At 44.5% G+C, this 25,609-nt stretch overlaps 1 protein-coding gene and 1 long non-coding RNA gene across 2 annotated transcripts; one reads left to right on the top strand and one right to left on the bottom strand.

Annotated features, from left to right (window-relative positions):
- Positions 1 to 8,685: 8,685 nt before the first annotated feature.
- LOC143421199 (uncharacterized) lies at positions 8,686 to 11,385 on the top strand. The gene is made up of 3 exons (XR_013100927.1): positions 8,686 to 8,716; positions 10,683 to 10,810; positions 11,314 to 11,385. It is a non-coding gene; the product is annotated as an uncharacterized LOC143421199 (long non-coding RNA).
- A 7,276-nt stretch (positions 11,386 to 18,661) lies between these two features.
- On the bottom strand, positions 18,662 to 22,606 carry fam210ab (family with sequence similarity 210 member Ab). Its single transcript, XM_004560062.4, has 4 exons — positions 22,468 to 22,606; positions 20,915 to 21,387; positions 20,417 to 20,528; positions 18,662 to 19,804 (listed from the first exon to the last, which is right to left on the bottom strand). The coding sequence occupies exons 2-4, from the start codon at positions 21,334 to 21,336 to the stop codon at positions 19,490 to 19,492; spliced, it is 849 nt and encodes a 282-aa protein (XP_004560119.1). The 5' UTR covers positions 21,337 to 21,387; positions 22,468 to 22,606; the 3' UTR covers positions 18,662 to 19,489.
- Between the last annotated feature and the right edge of the window lie 3,003 nt (positions 22,607 to 25,609).

Here is a 25,609-nt window from a genome sequence, read left to right as displayed (position 1 = left end):
GGTCAGCCAGGACTTGAGTGTGTCTCCACCTCTTACGACTGAGCAGCTCGGATTCTGGATAGAACACTTGGGGTAGAGAGCAATCTGGCCGCCCCATCAACAAAGAGTAGGGCGTGATGGGATCTGGGTCTGCGATGTCTGAAGAAACATAACCCAAAGGCCTGGAGTTGAGTATACTCTCCACCTCAAGCAGGACAGTCTTCAGCACTTCCTCTGACACTATCTGCGCTCCCAACGTGGTGCGCAGAGCGGTTTTCACGGATCGCACCTCTCTCTCCCAAGACCCTCCAAAGTGTGGAGCACTAGGGGGATTGAAACAGAATCGGATCTGTTCTGCTGCCAGTTGCTGTCTAAGATCTGGCGTTAGGGGAGTGAATGCTTCTTGTAGTTCCTTACTTGCACCTCGAAAGTTGGTACCCTGGTCTGAAAGGAGTTCAAACGGCTTCCCTCTACGGGCTATGAACCGTCTGAGTGACATCAAGAAGGAGTCAACATCCATGTTTACCAGCAGTTTACCAGGTGAACTGCTCGAGTAGTAAGACACTTGAAAAGGATGCCCCACCTCTTTTCTGTGCGCCGACCCACTTTAATGAGCATAGGGCCGAAGCAGTCCATTCCAGTCGAATAGAAAGCAGGTCGGAAGAGCCTCAAACTTGAGGGCGGCAAATCTGCCATTTTCGGGACCTCTGGTTGACCTCTCCACTTCTTGCATTCGGGACAGTAATGCTGATGTCTTCTGACTGCTTCTCTCCCCCTTAAGATCCAGTATTTCCGGCGCAACTCAGCGAAAACACGTTCAGCTCCCGGGTGGTTGAGCTTATTGTCACATCGCTGGATTAGAAGCTTCGTAACTGGGTGAGCAGGCTCTAGAAGTACAGGGTGTAGTACCTCAGGACTCAGGCCTTCGCATCTGCGGAGTCAACCTCCAACTCTAATCAAGTCAGAAGCCTTGTCATACTCAGGAGCGAGGGTAATTAGCCTGCTACTGGATGGAATCAGCTTCTCTGATTTAAGTAATGTGAATTCTCTCGGGAAGCTCTCCATCTGAGAATGTCTAAGCAGGGCCAGCTCTGCCCTTTTAAAGTCATCAGCATCAGGGTGACTGGTGTCATTAGCCGCCCCGTGCATCAATCGAGCAGTGGCTTTCAGGAGTTCCTCATATGTGCTGAACTGTTTGATGTCAGGTATCGCTGGACTAGCGGATCCAGTAAGCAGACCACAGAACACTGGCTTCTTCAGTTCCTCCACTTCCTCCTTAGCTTCTCCCACCGGTGCTTGTAGCCAAAGGCTGGGTGGCAGCTGAAGAAATGGTGGCCCCCGGCTCCAGCGATTCTCACCAGCAAGCTGAGCCACAGTTTTCCCTCTCGTGATATCGTCTGCTGGATTGGTTCCTGAGTCCACGTACCGCCAAGATGCTGCAGCAGAGAGTTCTTGTACCTCTGCAACTCTGGTTCCCACAAAGACTTTATATCTGCATGAATCTGAATGGAGCCAGTTAAGTACTGTAGTCGAGTCTGTCCAGAACACCACATCTTGGATGTCAAGGGTCAGTTCTTTCTTCAGAACAGAAGCCAGCTGTGCTCCTGTAAGGGCTCCACACAACTCTAGCCTTGGAATTGAGAGTTGCTTCTTGGGTGCAACTCTCGACCTCGCAGCCAAGAAAGCCACCTGGACCTTTCCTTCTCCTTGGTCGGTGCATAGATATGCCACAGACCCATAGGCAAGCTCAGAGGCATCACAGAACACATGAAGGCTTCGATGGCTGTGACTACAATCCGAGCGTGAGTCAGTGTAGCATCTCGGCAGCGTTATCTGTGAGAGCTGGCCGAGTTCACTTTCCCACAAACGCCAGGCGTGGAGCAGATTCTCAGGTAAGTGAGGATCATCCCATCCTCTTTTCTTGTCCCAGAGGTGTTGCACGATGACCTTTGCCCTGGTCGTATATGGAATAAGAAACCCGAGAGGATCATACTGCTGGGCGAGCAGCCGATAAATGTTGCGCATTGTTGGCTCTGAACTGACGCTCTGCTGATGCTTGTACCGGAGTGCATCAGTCTTACAGTGCCATACGAGTCCTAGAGTGCGCTCTTGAGGATTGGCTGACTCCTGGGAGAGCCAGAGAACGCTACCCTCTGACTGGGACTCAACTGGTAGGTGGCTGATGACCGTGTGGACATTGCTAGCCCATTGTCGTAGTTCAAATCCACCCTCCAAGAGGAGAGACTGCAGGCGATCCACCAACTTCTTGGCTTGGCCTTCTGATGGGAGGCTCTGCAAACAGTTGTCAACATAGAAATTACGTTCTATGGACAGACGAGCATCCTCTCCTGGCTCAGCGTGTTTCTGGACATGATCTTGAAGTGCAAAGGTAGCGCAGCACGGACTGCATGTAGTCCCAAAGGGAACCCCTTTATGTCACTGCTGAAGGCAACTGGGTGTTCCCTGAACCTGAGAAGGACTCCCAACAGGCTAGCTCCCAGTGTAGGCCCTGGAAGAAGGCAGTCGTTCAGGCTCTGACCCTTGTAGGTGAAGGAACAGTTGAACACTATCCTGTCCTTCCCGTTGTGGTGCACCATGTGATGGGGGATAAACCATGAACAGTTACTCACTGCGGCCTCTTCCAGTGCAACAGCTGTGACGAAGCCAGCCTGCAGCAGATTTTGGATTTCCCGAGAGTAGGCAGCTGCCTTCTGTGGTTCTCTGGCAAGTCGTTTCTCTGTACCACGAAGCTGGGCCAAAACTGCCTCTGGTGTAGCACGAAGAGGGGAAAGATTCTTCTTCCACAGTAGTGGGGTGCCGTAGCGATTTACTCCATCAATTGTTACTCGAATTGTCCTTTCCTCAAGTCTCTGAATGGCCTCAGCGTCTTGTCGGGACCTGGTAATGAGCCGCTCACTCCGGTATGGCAAGGTATCCATCTTCCAGAGTCTCTCAACATGGCTGAAGAGCTCAGCTTCTGGTGAGGCCCCAGAGGTGAAGAGACACTGCTGTGGGGTTAGCCGCTGACGTAGGAATCTCGATGGACCCTGTAAAGTCCATCCAAGTCGGGTGTGCACAGCTGCAGGTCCACCTGGAGGGCCTAGACGTACTGGCTCCACAAGAGTGAGAAGATGTGGATTATCTGACCCAATAAGCAGAAGGGGCTGTACTTCCTTTATGTCTGGCAGTGGCAGGTGCTTAAGGTGACGGTACCGCTCCTGTAATGCTCTTATAGGGTAACTATGGCGTGCTAGGCCAAGTTCTTTTGCTGTGAAGGCTTGGTGGATCTGGAAGGACTTGTTAGGCTGTGAGGCAGGAGAAAGGGAGAATGACACAGCAGCACCATGGATGGTACAGCTATCTTGACGGACAGTGCGGAGTGCCAGGTCCTCAGCTTCCCCGTGCAGCCCCAAGCAATCAGCCGCTTCATGCAGAAGTATGGTACGCTCTGATCCATCATCCAGTATAGCATAGGTTTCAACCATCTTGGTACTGCTCCTAATGATGACACGACTTAGCTTGAGTAGCACCTGACTGCTATTGGTTTGCCGGTCTACGTACAGTGTCTCAGAGGTGGAACTTACTAAGCATGTGCTTTCCTCTGGTGCACTGGTTGAACCAGAGGCTGTAGCATCTGGGCTGGTATTGACATCATGAAGAACGTCAAGATGTCGGCGCCCACATGGTTTACACTTGGCTTTGAGGTTACACATAGCTGCTTGATGATCACGGGCGCATCGCCAGCACCTCTTATTCACCTTGATCCACCCTGTCTTCTGCTCCTTCGACAAGAGTTTGAAGTTACTGCACTGATTCAGGTAATGCTGCACTGTATTACAGAATGGGCAGTACTTCTTGGGCCTTTCTTGTGTCGCTGACATGTCACCTTCCATCTTTCTCCTGGGCTCACTACCATGGAGAATGGTGGCAGCCTTCTGAAACTTATGCTCAGGACGTCTCTCCTTTCGTGAAACTTGCCTCTCCCTGTCAGAGTGGCCACAATATTGGTCTCCAATTACCTGGACACGCACCTCATACTCAAGCCATTCAGCCAGATCAAGCAGTGTTGGTATAGGAGTGTTGATGGGATTGACAAATCTCTGGAAATTTGCTCTTAGGTCATAAGGTAGCTTAGCTAAGAGGCGAGATACGTGTGAGCCACACCTCAACTCTGTCCGACCTTGTTCTCCCAACTGGTGTAACATACCCACTAGCGCACGGACTTGTAGTGCGAAAGACTTGAAGGCTCTGATGTCACCACTCCTAATGTTGGGTCCATCCATCAGTTTGGTAATCCTTTTTAAGGCCAGATGTTGAGGTTGCCCATACATTTCTGTAAGTGCTCTCATGGTGTCAGCAAATGGGAATGGACTGTTACTGTATGAGTCAGCTACAAGTAGTGCATCTTCACACTTAAGGTGATCTGTCAAGATCTGGAACTTGAAGTGTTCAGGAGCATCAAGTGGAAGTATGTTATCTAGAGCTAACTTTAATCTTGCAAACTCACGTGGGTCCTCGTGCACAAGGTCGGGGATCGTTGGTTGAGGTCCACGATAAGTCTCTATCTGTTGGGCTCTGCTGAGAGAGAGTGGTGTCTGAGGGCACCCACCTGGTTGCAGGCGATCGGGTGGACACTGTCGGCGGTCATCTGGATAGTTACCACAGCGCCTGTACGGATAACTCGAATCCTGATACCCATATCCATAAGATAAGATAAGATAACCTTTATTAGTCCCACACGTGGGAAATTTGTTTTGTCACAGCAGGAGTGGACAGTGCAAAAGTTATGAGGCAAAAATTAGAATACAATAAGAATAAATACAGTACACAACTGTACAGAATACAATAAAATAAAATACTATATACAGTAGAATAAAATAAAATAAATATACAATAAGATAAAAATAGAATACAAATACAAATACTATATACAACTGAGTAAAAATACAACGATGACAGAAAGGATTATTGCACTTAGTATTATTGCATATGTATGGATGTGTGTGCTTGATCAGTTAAAGTCTTTATTATGGAGTCTGACAGCAGTGGGGAGGAAAGACCTGCGAAATCTCTCCGTCCCACACCGTGGGTGCCGCAGTCTCCCACTGAAGGAGCTGCTCAGTGCTGTCACAGTCTGCTGCATGGGGTGGGAGATGTTGTCCATCAGGGATGACAGCTTAGCCGCCGTTCTCCTGTCACTCACCACCTCCACTGGGTCCAGAGGGCATCCTCCACTCCAAACGACCTGAGTCTCCGCAGCAGGTACAGCCTGCTCTGCCCTTTCCTGTAGAGGGCGTCTGAGTTATGAGTTCAGTCCAGTCTATTGTTCAGATGAACACCAAGGTACCTGTAGCTGTCCACAGCCTTAATGTCCATACCTTGGATGTTCAGTGGTTGCAGTGGAGAATGCTTGTGCCTGCGGAAGTCTACCACCAGTTCCTTGGTTTTACTGGCGTTGATCTGGAGGTAGTTCAGCTGGCACCAGTCCACAAAGTCTTGGGTCAGACCTCTGTACTCCTTGTCGTCCCCATCAGTGATGAGGCCGACTATTGCAGAGTCATCAGAGAACTTCTGCAGGAAGCACTGGGTGGAATTGTGGGAGAAGTCTGCAGTGTAGATGGTGAAGAGGAACGGAGCCAGAACCGTTCCCTGTGGGGCCCCCGTACTGCAGACGACCCTGTCCGACACACAGCCCTGAGTCCTCACATACTGTGGTCGGTCGGTGAGGTAGTCCAGGATCCAGGTAGTGAGGTGATGGTCCACTCCAGAGTTCACCAGCTTGTCCTTTAGAACCGAGGGAAGAATAGTGTTGAAGGCACTGGAGAAATCAAAGAACATGATTCTCACAGTGCTTCCAGCGGTCTCCAGGTGAGCGAGGGAACGATGTAGGAGGTGAATGACGGCATCATCCGCTCCAATGCCAGGCTGGTAGGCAAACTGAAGTGGGTCCAGTGATGAGCTTATTAGGCGCCGAAGCTGAGCCAGGACCAACCGCTCCAGGGTCTTCATCAGGTGGGATGTCAGAGCCACCGGCCTGTAGCTGTTGAGGTCCTTGGGGCGTGAAGTCTTTGGCACTGGTACAACACAGGAGGTTTTCCAGAGCTGTGGGACTCTTCCCAACCTCAGGCTCAGGTTGAAGAGGTGCTCCATCACCCCACACAGTTGGTCTGCGCAGGACCTGACGACCCTCGAGCTGACGCCATCTGGACCCGCTGCCTTCTTGCCATTAATCCTCCTCAGTTCCCTCCTAACCTGGGTGGTTGAGAGAGACAGGCTGGAGCCTTGTGTTGAGTGTGTATTGGATGCTGCAGTTGGGGGTGGGGGGGAGTGAGCAGGGTGAATAGAGGAGGTGTGAAGTGTCTGAGTGACTGTCAGGGCAGCTTGGGTGACCAGGGGTAGGATACCTGTCATCTTGTCTGTAGTATGGATCATCTTCATAGCAGGCCCCTAGCTTTGGCAATCTAGGAGGAGTGGCAGGCTGACTGCAGTTCCTGTGGCGACGAGCATACACCTCATCAACCCTTCTTTGTTCTGCATGATATGGTGACCGTCCCCTTGCTGCTGACGCTGGAAGTGGAGGGAGCATCTCACCTGGTGTCATTGGTGAAAGAAAATCTTGAGATTCAGGGCATGAGTCGACTGAAGGTGATGGTGACTGTGCGCTGCGCTCCCTGTCAAGATCTGCGTCATTTAGACTGTGAGTGAGCTCCTCAATCAGGCCATGCTGGCTGTCCTTTGGATGTTGAGACTCATCCCCAAATGGCACCTGTGGAGCACTTTCAGGCTGATGTGGGCTCTTCTGACCTTTGATTGGCACCAGCTTACTAGTGTGGGCAGGTGTGGTTGACGTCCCATCTTCACAAAGTCCAGACCGTGATGTGGCATGCTGTGGAGCTAGTACAGGTGAGCTAGAGATCAATTCTGTCAGGCGTTGCACATCTAGTCGGAGTTGATTGTGTTCCTCTTTCATATGATGAATATATTGGAGAATTTCAGGATGAGTAGAATGCTTGCCCTGATCATCATGTGAGAGTCGGTTCTTAGCGAGGTCATCCACTTCATAGTTCTGGAGGTATGATGGCAGCTTGCTATGTCTGTGCGGACGGTCAGACTCTCTGTATGGGTATCGGTCTTCCATTCTGAACATATAAGGCTGAAGCAGTTGCTCACCTCCGGCTCGAAGGACCAATTTTTCCGAAGGATTAAAGAAATCTGAGCTGGCAGCAATCACTTCAGAGTGTCGGGTCAGAACACTTGCAAATGTTCAGATGTGAGAGGAACAAACAGGCAGAGTCCAGGAATAAAGTTGTCATTCTTTGTATTTCCAATTGAGAATGTGCCCGCAGCTGGGCGAGAGAGTGTGTGTGGGTGTGTGTGTGTGTGGTTTCTGCAGACAAAGCATAATAATACAAATCAATTAGGAATCAGATTACATAATAAACATAAAGATACAACTGAGGTGTACTCAAGTACAGTATATAACTAAATAAGCTGACATTATACTTCAGCCTGGTTAGTCAAAGGAGCTTGCAAAGAAAAGCGTCTGGACTTCTTTAAGTTGCTTGAAGACGTTTCACCTCTCATCCGAGAAGCTTCTTCAGTTCTAAGGTCCAATGGTGGAGAGTCCCAGATATAAACCTAGTGGGAGTAACCCCCCACAGAGGGACAAAAGGACCCCCTGATGATCCTCTAGTCGCCTGAGCCAAGGTGTGAAACTGTGCGTGGGTCCAAATCAGCCAGAGTTTCGGGTGTGTTCATTGTGAAACCTGGCCCCACCTTATCATGCGAATTCCTGAGGTCAGATGGCCCAGGATGTGGCCTGGTTACATAAACTTAAAGTCAGACATTATGCATCAACACACCGCATAAAACTATGCACTGAAGGCAACTTTACATCGGTTTATCATCTGTTACACAGAGCACAGAATCAACAACACTATAACAACGAATCTCTCTGCTAGAAGCTAATTAGCAAACAAATCTGTTATGCTAGCAAACTGCCACTTGTACATAACGTCACTTAAACAGAAGCAGAAACTGCTGGTAAGTCATCAAATACACTCATGGCTGAACACCAACATAACTGAGTGAAGTAAAACATTGACTTACGGTCTTATGAACGCACACACTGTCCGTTGTTTGGCTGCCGTTTGTCTCTGAACTAAAGTTGCGGACATGCACCCCGATGGTGCATTCAGGGGGCATAGGAAATCCCATAAACAAACCTAACCCTTTTGTACAATAACATAAGCAGCATGCGAGGCGATAGGAAGACAGCATCTGCAGACTGTTCAAGTTTCTTTTAAGTGTTCTTTATTTTCTGGCGTCGCCTTTCAACAGTTGTTTCACAAAACATAAGAACCCGTGAGTCAAAATCTCACCTGCTTTATATAGAATTCCACTCACACCTGGATCTCATTAACCTCTACCATTGGGAAAACAGGGTAGACTAAATAACACAGTCTAGATAAAGAAACAAGAATAAAATCATCTTTCCACCTAACAAACTCATTCACCCAGCTAAACAGTTTGAAAAGTCAATCTCTTTACCTAATCTGACTCATGGGGTTATTTTAAATGAAATAAACAATTATACACAAAAGAAACATCTCTTCATTTGGTTACACCCAATTGACATGATCAGTGACATCATATCCTATAAAATCAGGAAGTACTGGGGCGGTCCTTCCCACATACCTGTTTTACAAATAGGACCTGCTCAAAGGAACAGACAATGGTAAGTATAACCAAACTACATAAACAAATGAAAGATCCAAATCAATTAATGATGAAGTGACATTTAGCTTTAAGTACATTTGCACAGATGAAATGAATATAACCAATGCTACCACAAACAGACCCGGGATAGTATGTAGAGCCAAGGTTACATGTGCTGTGTTTACATTAAAGCATTATGGATAGACTATAGGATAACAGAACACAAAATAACAATATATGCAAGTGACAAATGGCAAATGAATTCTGTCCTAGCCACTGTGTCACAACGAGGACCACATGATCAATTTTCCTCTCATTACCGCTTTGGATGCATCCCATGTAACACTTGGGGACACCTCTTGATTATCAGTAGTTTTTATACTCATTTCTTACGAATTGTATACACTTGGTATCATTTAACAAGCTCGTATTCAGCTTCCAGCTAGTCTGCTTTATTTCAGTCTCCAAATGTATAGACAAGTAAACACCGGCATGGTCTGATACATCTTTTACTCTTTTTTAAAAAATATAACTATATTCAGTTTAAGTTTGACTAAAGTCGAGCTAAAAATCAATCATAGGTAAACCTTGGTGGTGAAAGCAAAAAAAAAAATCATCTGGTTTTAGTGTTTTTATTTCATTGTTTTCTTTTTTTAAAAGGATTCTCCATGCAGCCGTTGGAGATGGGAAAGATAGCTACATGCAGGTTTAAGATTTCTGTCTTATACCTTCCTTCCTTTCAATTCAGTTCAAATGATAAAATCTCAAATCGCACCAAACCATAAAAACCGTTATCGCAAGGCACTTTATATTAGAAATAAACCCCAACAATCAGACTGCCTCCTGTCAGCGAGCACTTGGCCATAGTGGGAAGGAAAACTCCCTTTTAACAGGAAGAAACCTCTAGCAGAACCAAGCTCAGGGAGGGGAGGCCATCTGCTGCATCTAGTTGGGGGTGGGAGGAGGGAGATGGGACAAAAACAAACATACTAGTTTAATATGTGCGTTGAAGGACATATCCTGGTTTCAACAAAATAAAAACAAAACAACACTCCAAGGTTTCTCAAAGTGTTATTGGTAACCAAGGCAATACCATCCAGTTTCTGGTTAGACACTGTTTCTAATATTTTTAGGGCTGAGTACAATCACCTCAGTTCTATCTGAATTTTGAAACTTGGCTTGGCCTGCTTCACTTTAGGCAGCATATGCTTAGTAAATATGGATGAACGAATCAAATGCACCCATTTTCAGTATTGAGCTAGCCTAATAAATGAAGTACATATCTAACTGTGGTTTACCACAATAGTAACAGTGATTGGACTAAAATGAAATTGCTGTTGAGAGATAAACTGTACACATGAAGGCGCCTCAACCTCTGCTGATGTCTATCCCAGCACAGCATGTCTAATTGGGTATATAGGAGTCATTACCTAGAAGAGTTCTGACAGGTCTCAGTTTACCTTTGCTCGGTGTTCCAGATATTCCTCTCTGTAGCCATATTTCTTGGGAGTCCCACAGGTTTTTTTCTTGCTAGGTAATCCATCCAGTAGGTTCTGGATCTACCTTAAGGTGCTCTTCCAGTCAGATATGCTTGGTAATTTTCCAAAGTAAGGAAGAGGAGCCATTCTGATTGGATGCCCAATCATCCTCAGCCAGCTCCTACAGATATACCAATATTCTACTTCAAGCTAGGTCAGGGGTAGGCAACTCCAGGTCTCAGGTCCCCTGGGTTTATGCACCTGTTCATTACCAGGCCTCTGGTGAACTTCAAGACATGTTGAGGAGGTAATTTAGCCATTTGAATCAGCTGTGTTGCATCAAGGACACATCTATAACCTGCTGGACAACGGCACTTGAGGCCTGGAGTTGCCCACCCCTGAGCTAGACTGACTAGCAGTTCACAACAAAGGTCTATTACAATACTCTGGTGCTGCATCACCAGCAGTAACTGCATCTGTATCTCATGCTCCAATTTACCATTTCAGGTGAACAAGATTCCACAACACTTAAAGTCCTTAGCTTGGGAAAGCGACTCTCACCAAACCCAAAGGGAGGAACCCTTTCATGGGCTCAGACTAAGAGTGAGCACAATAAAGGTCGTGTTCTGATACAGGTAAATGAGCCACAAACAGCTGTGACAGGATTTTCAAATGTAACACCTTCTTGACTCTGGCTGATGTCTGTGGAGTCCAACACCCACTGAAAAAGCGCTCAGCTTTATGCGACAAATATAGACACAGCGCAAAGAACCAGATGTCCTTTGTGCTGTGTACCTCGCCCTCCAGCAATACCCCATAGAAGGTTCTCCAGGGTACAGGATTGTAAAACTTCGATGATTCCACAGGTCACGTGTGAACCAAATGGCCAAATTTTCTTTCAGTTGTGAGCAATGGAGCGAGCCGCACAGGATGAGACTTGTAATCCCCAGACGTACTAAGATGCTGATGAGCAGCACCTCGTCAGTATAGCTTGCCAGGATGGATTTGTTTGAATTTGCTTCTTAGTACTTAGTACTTCTTAGTGCAGCTGAGAACTTTTACAGATATTCAATCATAGCACAAAGTTTGAATCGAGTGAATAAAGTCAGGTGCATAACACAGAGCCCTTTTCTCTCAGAGGATCAATGTAAAGTCCAGTGGAGATGTTGAGATGTCTCTACAAACTGTTTCTTTCTTTGGTGGGATGGAGAAAGAGCCCCTCTGCTGATCTTCAGGTAAGTTTGAACCCCAGTCATTCAAACCTGCTGATTCTAACCCTACCCAATGCAGCGCAGGTCACATTCAGGTCACATCATAATCCTCTCTCTTCTTCCGTCTGTTTTCTTGTTAGAGAATCGTTGGCAGAGATCTTCCTGAGCCAGGAGCAAATGACTCACTCAGCCCTGTAAAGTAATGAGATGCATAAAACATAAGTTTCTGTTATATTTCAGCAGCGAGAGCGTTTTATTTATAGACGGAGCCCATCTGGCAACTTGTCATAACATTCGCAAGAGTGAAACAAAGCTAATGTTCAAAGCATTTAGCCTCACTTACAAGTGCAGAGAGAGGGTGGGCCCAGGACCCCCGCCTCCCGTCCTCTCCATGAACCTCCTGCTGCTAGGAGCACAACCCATCCCAGTGCTGTTCACATTTCCTCCTGACTCACTCTCTTCAGATGACACACAGACACAAACAGGCATCTTGAGAGCTGGCAGACTGATGCAGGGCAGTCACAGAGGAAATCATGCATACATCAGCTGCTGCTTGTTTCAAAGATGAGCCATGATGCATTCTCAGACTATGAACCTCTCCCAGGCTTTCAGTCTCAGACAGGAAATAGAGGAGAAGGAAACTGCTTTCTAAGTTTTCCTCTTCTCCTCCTTTCCTTATCAGGAAGACGTGCCTAAATGTTACCTCCTGTCTGGAAACTGCTTTGATGAATACTAATGCTTTCAGCTACAACTACAGCAGTCTGTTGCCCATTTAAATACCCAGAACCTTTTGGAGACAGTTAACTCGGGCTGGATTGCTGAGACAGCAAAGCCCACAAAGGCCCACAGAAACCTCAAGTCCACTCGTCTGGCAATTTGCATCACTGAAGCATCAACTATGGTGGATTCTGCATTTAGATACCTCTCTTTGGGATATCAAGATCTGTGGTTTGGTTGTCAAATGAGTACACAGCTAGCTAAAATTACAGCTAAGCAGAGAAAGACATCATTAATGTTACAGTTAGTGGGTAAAACACATTGTTGCATTGTCTCATCTCAGTACAATATATTTGATGAAATATGCATTATTTACATTATCGAAGGCAAACGTATCTACAATCAGTATCTCCAAAGTGGGCAAATCACACCAAAGCAATCTGGATAGATAAAAAGCACCACAGACCAAAGGAAACATACAACTTGATTTTGGGGTGACAGAACTTTAATGGGTGTAACAACTTATGATGTGACAGTTCATTTCAGCTGTGTTTATATTGCACAAATTCACAACAATAGTTGGCTTCAGGCGCTTGACACTCTGAGGTAAAATTCCTGCAATATTATAATATAGTTCAGCTATTAGAATTATTTCTGAGACGCCATATTTTGTTATCATACTTAGAGAAACATATACATACACATTCAGTTCAATTCAATGCAATTTTATTTATACAGCACCAAATCACAACAACAGTCGCCTCAAAGCGCTTTATATATTTGGGGCGAGCGTGGCTCAGGGGGTTGGGAATCGCATCTGTAACTGGAAGGTCACTGGTTCGATCCCCGGGCTCTCTGTCCTGGTCGTTGTGTCCTTGGGCAAGACACTTTACCCTACCGCCTACTGGTGTTGGCCAGAGGGGCCGATGGCGCGATATGGCAGCCTCGCTTCTGTCAGTCTGCCCCAGGGCAGCTGTGGCTACAACCGTAGCTTGCCTCCACCAGTGTGTGAGAGTGAATGAATAGTGGCATTGTAAAGCACTTTGGGTGCCTTGAAAAGCGCTATATAAATCCAATCCATTATTATTATTATTATTATATTGTAAGGACCCTACAATAATACACACAGAGAAAACCTAACAATCACATCAGCCCCTATGAGCAAACACTTTGGTGACAGTGGGAAGGAAAAACTCCCTTTTAACAGGAAGAAACCTCCAGCAGAACCAGGCTCAGGGAGGGGCGGGGCCATCTGCTGCGACCGGTTGGGGTGAGAGAAGGAAGACGGGACAAAAGACATGCTGTAGAAGAGAGACAGAGGTTAATAACAAGTGTGATTCAGCAGAGAGCTCTATTAACAGATGTTGAGTGAGAAAGGTGACTGAAGAAGAAATACTCAGTGCATCATGGGAATCCCCCAGCAGCTCACACCTATTGCAGCATAACTAAGGGAGGATACAGGGTCACCTGATCCAGCCCTAACTATATGCTTTAGCAAAAAGGAAAGTTTTAAGCCTAATCTTGAAAGTAGAGATAGTGTCTGTCTCCCGAATCCAAACTGGAAGCTGTTTCCACAGAAGAGGGGCCTGAAAACTGAAGGCTCTCCCACCCATTCTACTAAATGGTAAATGGTAAATGGCCTGTATTTGTATAGCGCTTTTCTAGTCCCTAAGGACCCCAAAGCGCTTTACACAACCTGTCATCCACCCATTCACACACACATTCACACACTGGTGATGGCAAGCTACAATGTAGCCACAGCCACCCTGGGGCGCACTGACAGAGGCGAGGCTGCCATATCGCGCCATCGGCCCCTCTGGCCAACACCAGTAGGCAACGGGTGAAGTGTCTTGCCCAAGGACACAACGACCGAGACTCAATACTCAAGTAAGCCTGCAGTGCGAGAGCGAAGTGCTCTAATAGGGTGATATGGTACTACAAGGTCATTAAGGTAAGATGGGGCCTGATTATTTAAGACCTTGTATGTGAGGAGCAAGATTTTGAATTCAATTCTGGATTTAACAAGAAGCCAATGAAGGGAAGCCAATATAGGAGAAATATGCTCTCTCTTTCTAGTCCCTGTCAGGACTCTTGCTGCAGCATTTTGAAATAACTGAAGGTTTTTCAGGGAGTTTTTAGGACATCCTGATAATAATTAATTACAGTAGTCCAGCCTGGAAGTAATAAATGCATGAACTAGTTTTCTGCATCACTCTGAGACAGGATATTTCATATATATATTATAGTGCTGACTCTTGAAAGGTCATTCACACAGTCAATGAGCACAGGGTGGAATGCATGAGGTAAAATTCTAGTGACAAACTATTTTATAAGTATTTAAGTATATAAGTATAGGTGGGAGCAGAAATTGCACAACAAATGTTATAAACAGGGCAGCACGGTGGCACGGTGGTTAGCACTGTTGCCGCACAGCAAGAAGGTCCTGAGTTCAATTCCAACATCAGGCCGGGGTCTTTCTGTGTGGAGTTTGCATGTTCTCCCCGTGTTTGCGTGGGTTCTCTCCGGGTACTCCGGCTTCCTCCCACCGTCCAAAGACATGCAGCTTGTGGGGATAGGTTAATTGGATAATCCAAATTGCCACTAGGTGTGAATGTGCGAATGAATGTAAGTGCGAATGGTTGTCTGTCCCTGTGTGTTAGCCCTGCGACAGACTGGCGACCTGTCCAGGGTGTACCCCGCCTCTCGCCCTATGACAGCTGGGATAGGCTCCAGCGCCCCCCGCGACCCTGAAAAAGGACAAGCGGAAGCGAATGGATGGATGGATGTTATAAACAGAAATAAAGAAAATACAAATACAACTGACAGATGAGTGAACACAAACATTCGGATCGTATGCAGTAATCGAGAACAAGAACAACTTCAAAAGCAAACACACTGATCAAGAGAACTATTTTCTCGATTCCTTAAAGTGAATAGAAAAAAAGGAGGAAAACCCAAGATGCAAAAAACATTGCACCTGAAAATTACACCATACATGACCCAAAACAAAAGCTCATACAGGAAGCAATAGAAATGAAACAGCCTGAAACAATAAAAAGTTTTAAAGAGCAAATTGGCCAAACTCCAGTTGGCCTGTGCTTGATACCAACTGTGGGCTTTCCCACTCTGCATCAGTCACAAAGAGGCTGAATGCTTTTGAGTTTATAAGAAGTTTAAATTCACATAAAGGAACTTTCAATTTCATCTCTCGTTATTTTAATCTCAATGGAATGCAAAGCTAAAAATCTGGATCTTACGATAGCAGCATATCCATTTACACATTTTATCACCTCTGCTTGTATCTAAGATCACAGTCTTTGCTCTGAGGACGGAGTCTCCCTAACAATAACACGCAGAAATCCATTTTGCCTTACAGCAGCATTAAGCCTTGTTACAGGTTAATCAGCTGTGGTTGGTTACACTTCACAGAGTTAAAGACGATCACTCAGAGACACAAAGTATTACCCTTGCTCCATTTCACCGACTTTCATGGGATTGAGCTGTTTGTGTTCTCTATGGTCTTGCTGACAGACAAGTGGACAAAAGAAAATGAGTGCGTACCTGCAAGAATAATTTAGCTTATATCTGACTACAAGCACAGCTTCAAGTCCAAAGAGTTCCAACAAATGTGACCCGAACTGCAACTTTGTACTGCACCCACATTCTGTCAATAACATTAAAACATTCGCTGACCTTTGCTGAGAAAAGATGGAAAGTGGTGAAAAATCATTGACTTTTTGACAGCTTGGACAGCTTTTTCTCTCCTAACCTGTGCTTCACCTCATGCTTCCCAGAGGCATCTTGACACTCGGGTCATGTTTGGCCACTGGCTCACACCTGAGGAACACAGATTGTCTTTGCACTAAAATGATTGGAGGACTCGTTCTGCCCCCCGCTTCTTAGTCCCTGTGGGAGAACAAACAGGTGTTTATACGAGGGGCCGTGGACTGCATAAGCAGCTGTTCATTAGTCTGGACAGCAGAGGTCACTGCAGCTCACGCACGCAACACGTTTCCATTTCCATGCAGATCTGATTCATAATGAAGGAGGCCGGCTGGTGCATGACATTTGCATCTGCCCACCATTTCTGGATGCTGACAGCAGAGAGAATACTCAGACCTCACTGATTTCTCTGTGTGAGGTGTGAATGTGGACAGTAACCGACTGAGCAGACCGGACGTTTTCCCACCTGTTGTCCTGCCTGGGGATTTTATCTCTGGGGAGCATCTACTGAAATCTTAGCAAGTGCACGCCCCTTCTATGGTTTTAACTTCTGCTGAATTCAGGATGTACTTTAGAGCCTGTATTTTCAGTATAGGCAGGACCTGTTTCCTTTTACTTCTCTACATTTCAGTTTAATGTTTAAAACCAGCAGACTGAGTTAAATGATCCTAAAATCTGTAGAAGTGATGGAAACACCAAGTTGGGTGGTCTGTCACACTGACTGTCTAAACGAGAGAAGAATCGCTCTGAGAACACATCCTCCACCAAGTCAGCTCACTCTCTGAGCAGTAGTTATTTTTAATGGAACAGTATTATATTTTTAATATATACATTTTGTGTGTTTTTTTTTTAAATTTACTTTAAGAAGTTTGCACTTCAGTAAAAATCAGATAAGAGTAGCATGGGAGAGGTCTACTCTGATCACACAAATATGTATGATTTTCAAATAACTGGATATGAATCATTTGACCTTTTTACATAACAGTCAAAATCCACAGAAAAAACTGTTTGGCAAGTTTGCAGCTCAACACAAAACTGCGTTTTTCTTACAAATGTCACAGTTTAATAAACAAATAAATAGGCTTTCCAGCCCAGTGGTATGACATTTATTGTTACAATAATCGATCAAACACTCATTTCCTTACTTTTTGTTTTTTGCTTATTGCAGATTTTATCATACGGTATTTTTTATAACTATCTAAGAAGCTCATGCTTTTTCTCCTGACACACTTTCTTTAAAAAATAAAACATATTTTGCGGTCAACTTGAAAGAAAGGCAGATGTGAAATAAGGTCAGAGGTCAAATGTGACATGATATTTGGACAAAAACTATCATTTGATATTTAGAATCCACGTATATAATTCCCTATAAGCCCCCTTATCCAGTTCAGGTTGACAGGGGTGCTGGATGTACAGTAGACCCTGGACAGGTCAATACGCTGTCACAGGGCCAATTTAGAATCATCAGTTAACCGCACTAACTGGACGTCTCTGGACAGAGAGAACCCACAGACACAGGGAGAACATACTAACTCCACACAGAGCATTTTGAGCCCATGACCGCTCGCTGTGAGGCAACAGTGCTAACCACTGCACCACCACGCTGCTGTATATGCATGTTTGCTGTCAATACAAAAACAGCTGTAAGAAAAATTATTTTAAATTGCTCTATTAAACATTATTATCACCTTGACCTTGAGCTCAATCTGTTGACCTTGAAGGAGAGGTCAGAGTTCAAATGTGACATCACCATGACGGACCGTGACAGCATCCACATCACTGCAGCTGCAGCACCAATCTGTCTGTCGATCTCCTGCTCCCTTCTCTCCTCACTCTTGAACAAGAGCCAGAGATCCTTAAACTTCTCCGCTCTTTCTGGCTGAGGACCATTGTGTCGTGATATTTTAAATCTCTGTATGGTACTTCCTATTTGCTGACAATACAAACAACACTTGAAGAATCATAGTTTGAGGTTTGTTTTTTGCAAGCTTTTGACCAACAAGTTGCTGACCTTGAAGAGCCTGGATGTATGGCACGGTTTAACGGATTGTTAACACAGTCCCCCCTCTGTAACACTACAAAGTTTTATCAGAATTCATTCAAAACTTTTGAGCTACAGAGATCCCTGGCAGCTGCAATAATGGATGATTTTTTGGTACATTAAGCGTTTTTATATTTCCTTCCTATTTTTGATTAAAGTTTGTTAGCACTAATGTTTAATCAAAAACAAGAAGGAAATGTAAAAACGCTTAAAGTGCCAAAAAAAATCATCCGTTATTGGAAGTGCGAGGGAGGTTCTGTTTTTGGTGTGGTTGCATGTTTGTCTGTTAGCACTTATTTATTCCTGCTTACATTATCTGTTACATCCACTCATTCTCTTCTGCAGGGTCCTGGCTATACAACATGCCTCATTCACACAAGCACTTCTACCTATCACGGGACATTTTATGTTTAATCTCTTCTGCAATCTCTGTAAAACCTGAAAAGGCAGATGACACCTCACACGATTATCAAAATGCAGCAAAAGAGAAAAAAAAATCTAACACTGATTAACATTTGCTCAGAAGGATAATAGCCGGGAAACCTGAGTGCGAGTAAGACATGGAGTCAGTTTAGGTACAGAGACATCCCATCATCTTACCTCTAATCCATTAATGGAACATGCCAGAACTGGAAATCACTGCAGAAGCAACTATTTATGTCCACATCCACGCTCTGGTTATATACAAAGACTAATTAACACTAATTAACCTGTTTAGACTGTGAGGGAAAGCTGAAGCACAGAGAACACACTGTCACATTACATAAAACACAAACTTCAAGTTTCAAACATCATTTGGTTAGCACTTGACTTTTATTCTGTTGTTGTTTACAGTGGACATCTGTGTGAATTCCTGACAAAACCAATGTGTCGTTGTGCAAAAGTCATGAAGACCCTCTTGCTGTTCATGTGTGACACTGTGTGTGCAGCTCATACATGCTTTATGCACTGCACATTTACTCACTACTGCCCTAACAGTGACACGAACACTGAAACGCTGTCACACATTAGCTTTGGCTATCAAATGAAAATACATTAGAAAACTTTTATTTATCTCTCATTAGAAAAGACAGCAGGTGACACTCTGAGCCTTGAGAAAGGCTTTAATGGACTAGTACACACAGATGAGCTTCAAGTTTTATTCCCTAACAGCTACAATGATTAGCACTGCTCTCTCCAGGTGCTGTTATTACACGGACACATTGTTCATATCTCTGAAGCCCAGACCTCCCCCCACCCCTTTCTGTATTGATGGGTGTGACAAGAGAAACAAGAACAGTGCTCCTCTTTAAACAGCCAACAGAGTGAGTACAGATTACTTGAGTGTGTGCAAATCCAGTCTGAGATGACAGTGTCAGAAGGTAGCATTGCCAGCAGTCCACTAAGCTGCTGTCTAGTGCAGGGAGGCAGAGTTCAGACAGAAAGGGACTCGACTGGACACTTAAACAGAAAACATGACAGAGGTGTGAGGAGGGTTTCAGGACAGGGATAGTGCAGCATCTCTCTCCTCCTTCCAGTCTCAGAGGTACCATCTGCCATTTGATTCCCACATTACTCAGTACATCATGTTGAGATCACAACATGACCATATTTTCAGAGACACCACCTGTAGACATGATTCTCTAATCGTTTTTCTTTCGAAAGAAGGCTTTTCCCTCAGAGACTCTGTCTTTGGTCTCCTGTAGTTTCTCAGAGAACTTGTCTTTCGTCTCTTCCATTTTCTCATTGAAGCGTTCTTTTGTCTCCTCAATTTTCTCTGAAAATCTCTCCTTTGTCTCCTCCATCTTTTCTGTCAGTTTCTCCTTCGTCTCCTCCATTTTGTCCTGGAAGTACTCTTTAACTGGTGGCGGTGTGGATAAGTAGCCGTGCTTGCGGAGATACTGAATGGACAGTGACGTGCCGCCCAGAGTCACCGTGTATCTAGCAGGGGTTGCGATCTGTAGGAGAGAAAAAAAAACCATCAGTGAGTTTAAATACACCGTATGTGCTTTTCATATGTACAACGAGACAGAACAGCTCCAAACAAAGGATCCAGGTTCAGTGGTTGTGACTGGTGTGGGAGTGGGATAATGACACGCTTGTTTAAAACCTTTGTTCCCAGTACCATTACTGGGCGAATTAGCGCCATGATTCGCCCTGTTCCCAGAGCTAACTGGGAACAGAGTTTGACCTAGTTTCTTGCTAGGTCAAACTAGCTCACATAAAGAAAGTAGTCTGACCCTGTAAATAAGTAATGAACACAAGTGGAGCGCTACATGAGTTAAATGCGATCATAACATGCGATTTAAAAGTGGAGCGAGAGTTTGTAGTTCAGAGATCTGGTGGAAGTGCATTCCAAAGTCTTGGGGCAGAACAACTAAAGGCTCTGAGTCGGGTGAGCAGGTGGCACAAACAGAAGGGAAGCTGAAGAAGAGCGGAGTGTACGACAGGGTTAGTACGTATGGAGAAGATCAGATAAATAAGGGGGAGCAAGGTTATAAAGTGCTTTGAAAGTAAGAAGCAGGTATGCCGCAGGGAGTCAATTTAAACGTAGTCTGGAATTAATTTACCTTGTACATGGCATATGCAGTCAGCGCATACCCACTCGATGAGTCTCTTAAAAGGCCAACTAGTGACTCTGGTAGACCAATCATCTCCAGGAATGGCACTACATTCACACCCCTGAGGAAGCAAAAAAAGCCCATATTTTCATATCAATGTTTTTTGTTTGTTACAAAACTTAACGCTGACCTATGAAACATTCGATCATTAAAACAGTGGCTCCAGAAAACTCAACATTGTACCAGTGTGGAACTTTATCTCTAGGCACTTTGTTACTGCCCAGCCTGTGACAGGTGCAGTCTGAGGCCTGAGCTTTGAGCTCACAGGATTTCTCACAATGCACTGACCTCATTATTTAAAACTCAAAGCACCTCCCACTGCAACAGTAGCTGAGTCAACAACAAAAGCATAATAATCTCTTGATGATATGGCACATCAGAATTAGATTTAACATTTAGTCCTTCATAAACATCAAAATAAAGTATTTTAAGCAGAGCACCACTCACTTCATAGCAGCGTAATAGAAGGTTCCAAACCAAACAGAGGAAGTCACCAGATGCACAGGGATCATCACCTTCCCATACTGTTTAAAGGTCCTTTTGAACCTCTGGAACAGGCCGATGGACTTGTCCTGAAGAGGGTCCACCTCTGCAGGATCAGGTGCTGCTTTCTCTCCCGGGTTGTCCTGTGTCTGAGGCGTCGTGGTGTCAGACTGCGGCTCCCCCTGTGCCGGCTGGTGCTTTGGTTGGTGTGCTGCTGTGCTGACGGCCGAAGTGGAGAGCCAACGCTGGCCACCAGGTGGCGACTGACGGAGGGCGCGCCAACAAAATGCTACTGGGGTCTCGGGGACGGCGATGCCCAGCAGCAGTGGGCGCACCGCCGCCACCCGTCGAGGTGTCCCATGAGTAAGGATGCGCTGCATGATCATCCTCCTCCTCTCTTCGCCCTCCTCCTTTCAGCTGTGATGTTCAACCACAGACTGCAGGATCAGACAGAGAAAGGCACTTTAAATTGTAATCTAATTAACCTAATAATCATTTAATCTATGAAATGCTCATCCACAGTTGCCAATTTAAACTGCTTATTTGGGTCCATCAAGGACTCAAAACCTAAAGATTCAACAACAAGAAGAGAAACAAAAACCCAACACCCTTCTTTCTAAACACATGCCTAAAAATATTCCTTCAGCGAAAGACTGATAAATTATCAAAGTATTTACTTGTAAAGTGACTAATTTCAGCTCCATTTTCAGTCTGAAATGCACTGAAACGTGCTGGGCACTCTGGGTTATCTATGCTGTGTACTAAACAGCCCTGATCTATGTCCCTTCATGCACTAGCTGTAATGTTATCTTCCCCAAGGATGCCACAGATTAAAGGTCCCGAACAAACCCTGCTTAATGACAGCAGAACCATAAACTCAGCACCTAAAGTGAAACTGGTGAGTGAGCGCTGCATGCAGGGAGTTCTTCCTAAAGATATTAATTTATGTTTCTTATGTGGAGCTGCAGAAACTGAGCTAAGTGACTGCTGTATGACAGCACATTTTAGCTGACCTACCTACAGTTAGCCAAACCCAAGCTATGTGAAAGTACTGCAATTAGACGGGAAGTCACAACAACGGTCCTCAAAATAAAAGCACCCAAGTAGACCGTACGACGGCGGACATTCCTCGTGACTTATTTTACAAGCTGCACCCGGAAATGTTGAGTCACAGTAATGGAAGATTTTCACAGGGGTCTATTTTAGGGTGGCTGACATTGGACAGTTGTGTCCTGAGGACAAACAGGGCGCAGCTTTTAGTTCCCATATAACTACGTGGGTCTTTAGCGGGTGGCGAAGCAAAGAGGCTTCACTCATTAAAGCAGACAGCTAGTCTAGCTTAGACACTGACCGACAGCCGTGTGCTAAAGCCAAACTCTGAACAGCTGCCAACTTCGGCTTCTGACGGTTAACGTTAGCCTGTTAGCTAGTTGCTCTGCTAACTCACGCAAGCAATAACTAACCAGTACGTGAATAAACAATACTAAAGGAGTGGACAGAAAGCTGACTGCACTTACTAGAATTTAGGTGTTGCACTCCTCAAACCGGAGGGCCATGCGAGCTATGTGTCGCTCAAGAACCACATTTATCGTTTCAGCCGCTCTGATTGCGTGGTGGAGAGCAGCGTGTAACCCTAAGTGCGCAAAGACCGATGGGAAATGAAGTTCTCCCGACTGCGACGGTCCAAAGATATGCTAAAACTACATTTCCCAGCGTTGATAGCGGTGGATTTTTTTTTTTTCTTGATCATGAAGTTGGCCAGTGGTTTGTTTTTTCCTCACTGTAAACAGAGTGTGGCCTTCAAACACGGACACATTGGGCTTTGTTTATCCATTAATGTCAAACAAAAAGTTCTTGTTTACGTCTGCTTGTTTAATTAAATTATAGGTTTAACCCAGAACAAACAAAGACTTCATGTAGTCTGCAGTTATTAGCCTTATTGCCATATATGAAACACATTAATATTATAAGTTATTTTACTAGTTATTTTGTCAACGTTGCTGTTGTAATTAAATGTGCTATATAAACATATAAACGACAAACATTAATATGACTAATCTCGGTAGATTTTTAACTTATGAAAAACAAAAACAAAAAACAAAATACAAAGACCCCGCCTAAACGCAGACAAGCCTTTCTTGGCGTAAAAATGTTTTATTACATATTAACATAAAGAAACGTGACCTTTAGCGCATCGGCGTTCTGTAATACACGACTGTCACCAACAGAGGGCGGGCGGCTCACATGAAAGGAGCCAGTGTGTTTGTAATGCACAGCCAAAAGTAGCAGTATACAGAGAGTACATGTTAATTAGACATTTTTTGTTATGTTTTGTATATTTTGTTGTTTCTAATAAATGTAATTATGCTTTGGGTCACTTGGCTTGCCTTTAGTTATTTCCCGTTTTGCTATTTCCCGTATTTACTTGTGGTCAATAATTAGCTGACTATATCTGCTTATTAGGATTCAGTCTCCTTATACTCAGCAGAATGCAGATACCCACTGATAAAGGGATGAAGAAGGGTCTCCCTGCAAATCTGCAGGAGGAATCTGTGATTGAGGCATAAGCACACCTGGAACTGAGCTAATCCAGTTTGAGGACAAATCACATTAATCCAGTGTTCCACAGAAGAATTTCATCTGTGGTGTTTGATATGTGACGAACAGCTCACAGAGCAGAGGAATCAGTCATACATACCACGACTGCTGGGATACCATGGTTCCTGAACTCCATGTTCTCTTATGTAAATATATTATTTTAAATATGCTGTAATAAATCCTTTTATGTCAGTCACTGGAAATATTGATACATGTTTGTGAAATAGCAGAAACAGCAGAAGTCAGTTCTCATTCACATAGCTCTAAAAACTGAGATGATTTTTTAGCCTAAAGCTCTAAAGCTTTAGGTCTGCAATTTAAATCAAACACACAGTGACATTTGGCAGTTTCCAACACTTCTAATTGGTTGATAAAAGCACACTAAAACACTTCAAATCCTCACTGATCCACAGTTTTAGTCTTATATATTTACAGTGCAATTCCGCAATACCTATTGGTATATGGTCAATGTCACTCATAAGCAATACAAAACTCTTGCTATTATATTCTTTTCCCCAGTGTTCAATGTAATGCATTGAGCCTTTCTTTTCATGAATGGTCTACTACAGCAGCCAGCTAAGAACTCTAAGGTAGTCATCAGCACAGCATTGTCAAAGCTAGACAGCATAAAGACTGTTCTGATGCCTCGCCATTTCTGCAGATGCTGCACCCAGAATCTGGCAACAACAGCATGAATTCATGGACGCAAAAAAACCTTGTGGTAACATTGCAGGATGCAAGAGCAGGGTGCAGCGTTGTGGGGGAGTGCTTTCTTGGATCTCTTAATGCTGATTTATCATGGTTTAAATTCCACATGTTGTCTGGATGTTGCATATTGTAGATTACATTTTTGCCATCTCCGAATGCATCCAGCGTAATAATCAATCTTATTACACAACAAGACTTCTCTTAAATTAGTTTTATGAATATGACAGTGGGCAGCCTAGCTGGGCAACTTAGCTGGGGGCAAAGCAGTGAAATAAATGAAGCCAAAGCAAAAGGGCCCCAAAAAGAGCAATTCCTCCAAAGGCTTCTTGAGGCTGGTGCCAGTGCCCATGGACTCCTATGATAAAATGATAATTTTTAAAATTTTTAAAAAGCACATACTCAATTCAGTTCAATTCAATTTCATTTTTATACACCAATACACAACAATAGTCACCCCAAGACACCTTATATTGTAAGGTAAAGACCCTTTAATGTTAGAAAAACCCCAGCAATCAGACGATCCCCTCTGAGCAGCCCCTGGCAATGCAGGGAAGGAAAAACTCCCTTCTAACAGGAAGAAACCTCCAGCAGAACCAGGCTCAGGGAGGTAGAGCCATCTGCTGTGACCAGTTAGGGGTGAAGGGAAACATAGGAGAGAGAAAAAGAGAGCGCTGAGAGACAGAATGAAATAATTATGATAATGTGGCTTGCTGTAAAAGACAGTCTGTTCATGAAGTTTGTGCTTCAGTTTTGGTGAGTGGATTTCTTGTTTATTTGTCTTCTGCTTAGCATGAATTAGCAGGTATCTGTGTCTTTGCATTGTACCCTTACGGTCTAGTGTTGTTGCTTGTTGCTTAGCATTCTCTGGTCTAAATATGGTCACTTCTCACTCCAGAAAAAGAAGATGGTGACAGCCAGAAAGATAAAGTCCACAAATGCAACGGCTAATGTCACAGTTGTTAGATCTTTAATGTATATTCTATACTTAGAGTTTGGACAATTACACAGTATTTGCACATTAAACAGTAGTTTTTATATATATATATATAATGTGTATACAAATAGTTAAATATCAGTAAAAAACGGCCCGTGCAACAGTCAGAAAGCATCGGTTTGGTTTGCAGTGCAAAGAGCATAATTTGAATAGGAGTACACAGGTGAGTGACCCAGGTGCAATAAAATGCATGCAAATGTGTCAGCAGCGCATGATATCTCACCTGTTACCAGTACTTTGCATAATGCCAAGCTTTCTGATGCACTCAGTCACCAAGAAGCTAATATATTCAAAACAGTAATAATGAAATAAGACTTTCTCGGAGCAATGAAGCCTCCCAGTCTGAGGATACGTTCTGA

This window comes from Maylandia zebra, linkage group LG11 (assembly GCF_041146795.1).
Source record: "Maylandia zebra isolate NMK-2024a linkage group LG11, Mzebra_GT3a, whole genome shotgun sequence".
In the NCBI taxonomy this organism is placed as follows: domain Eukaryota; kingdom Metazoa; phylum Chordata; class Actinopteri; order Cichliformes; family Cichlidae; genus Maylandia; species Maylandia zebra.
This window is presented reverse-complemented; position numbering and strand designations above follow the sequence as displayed.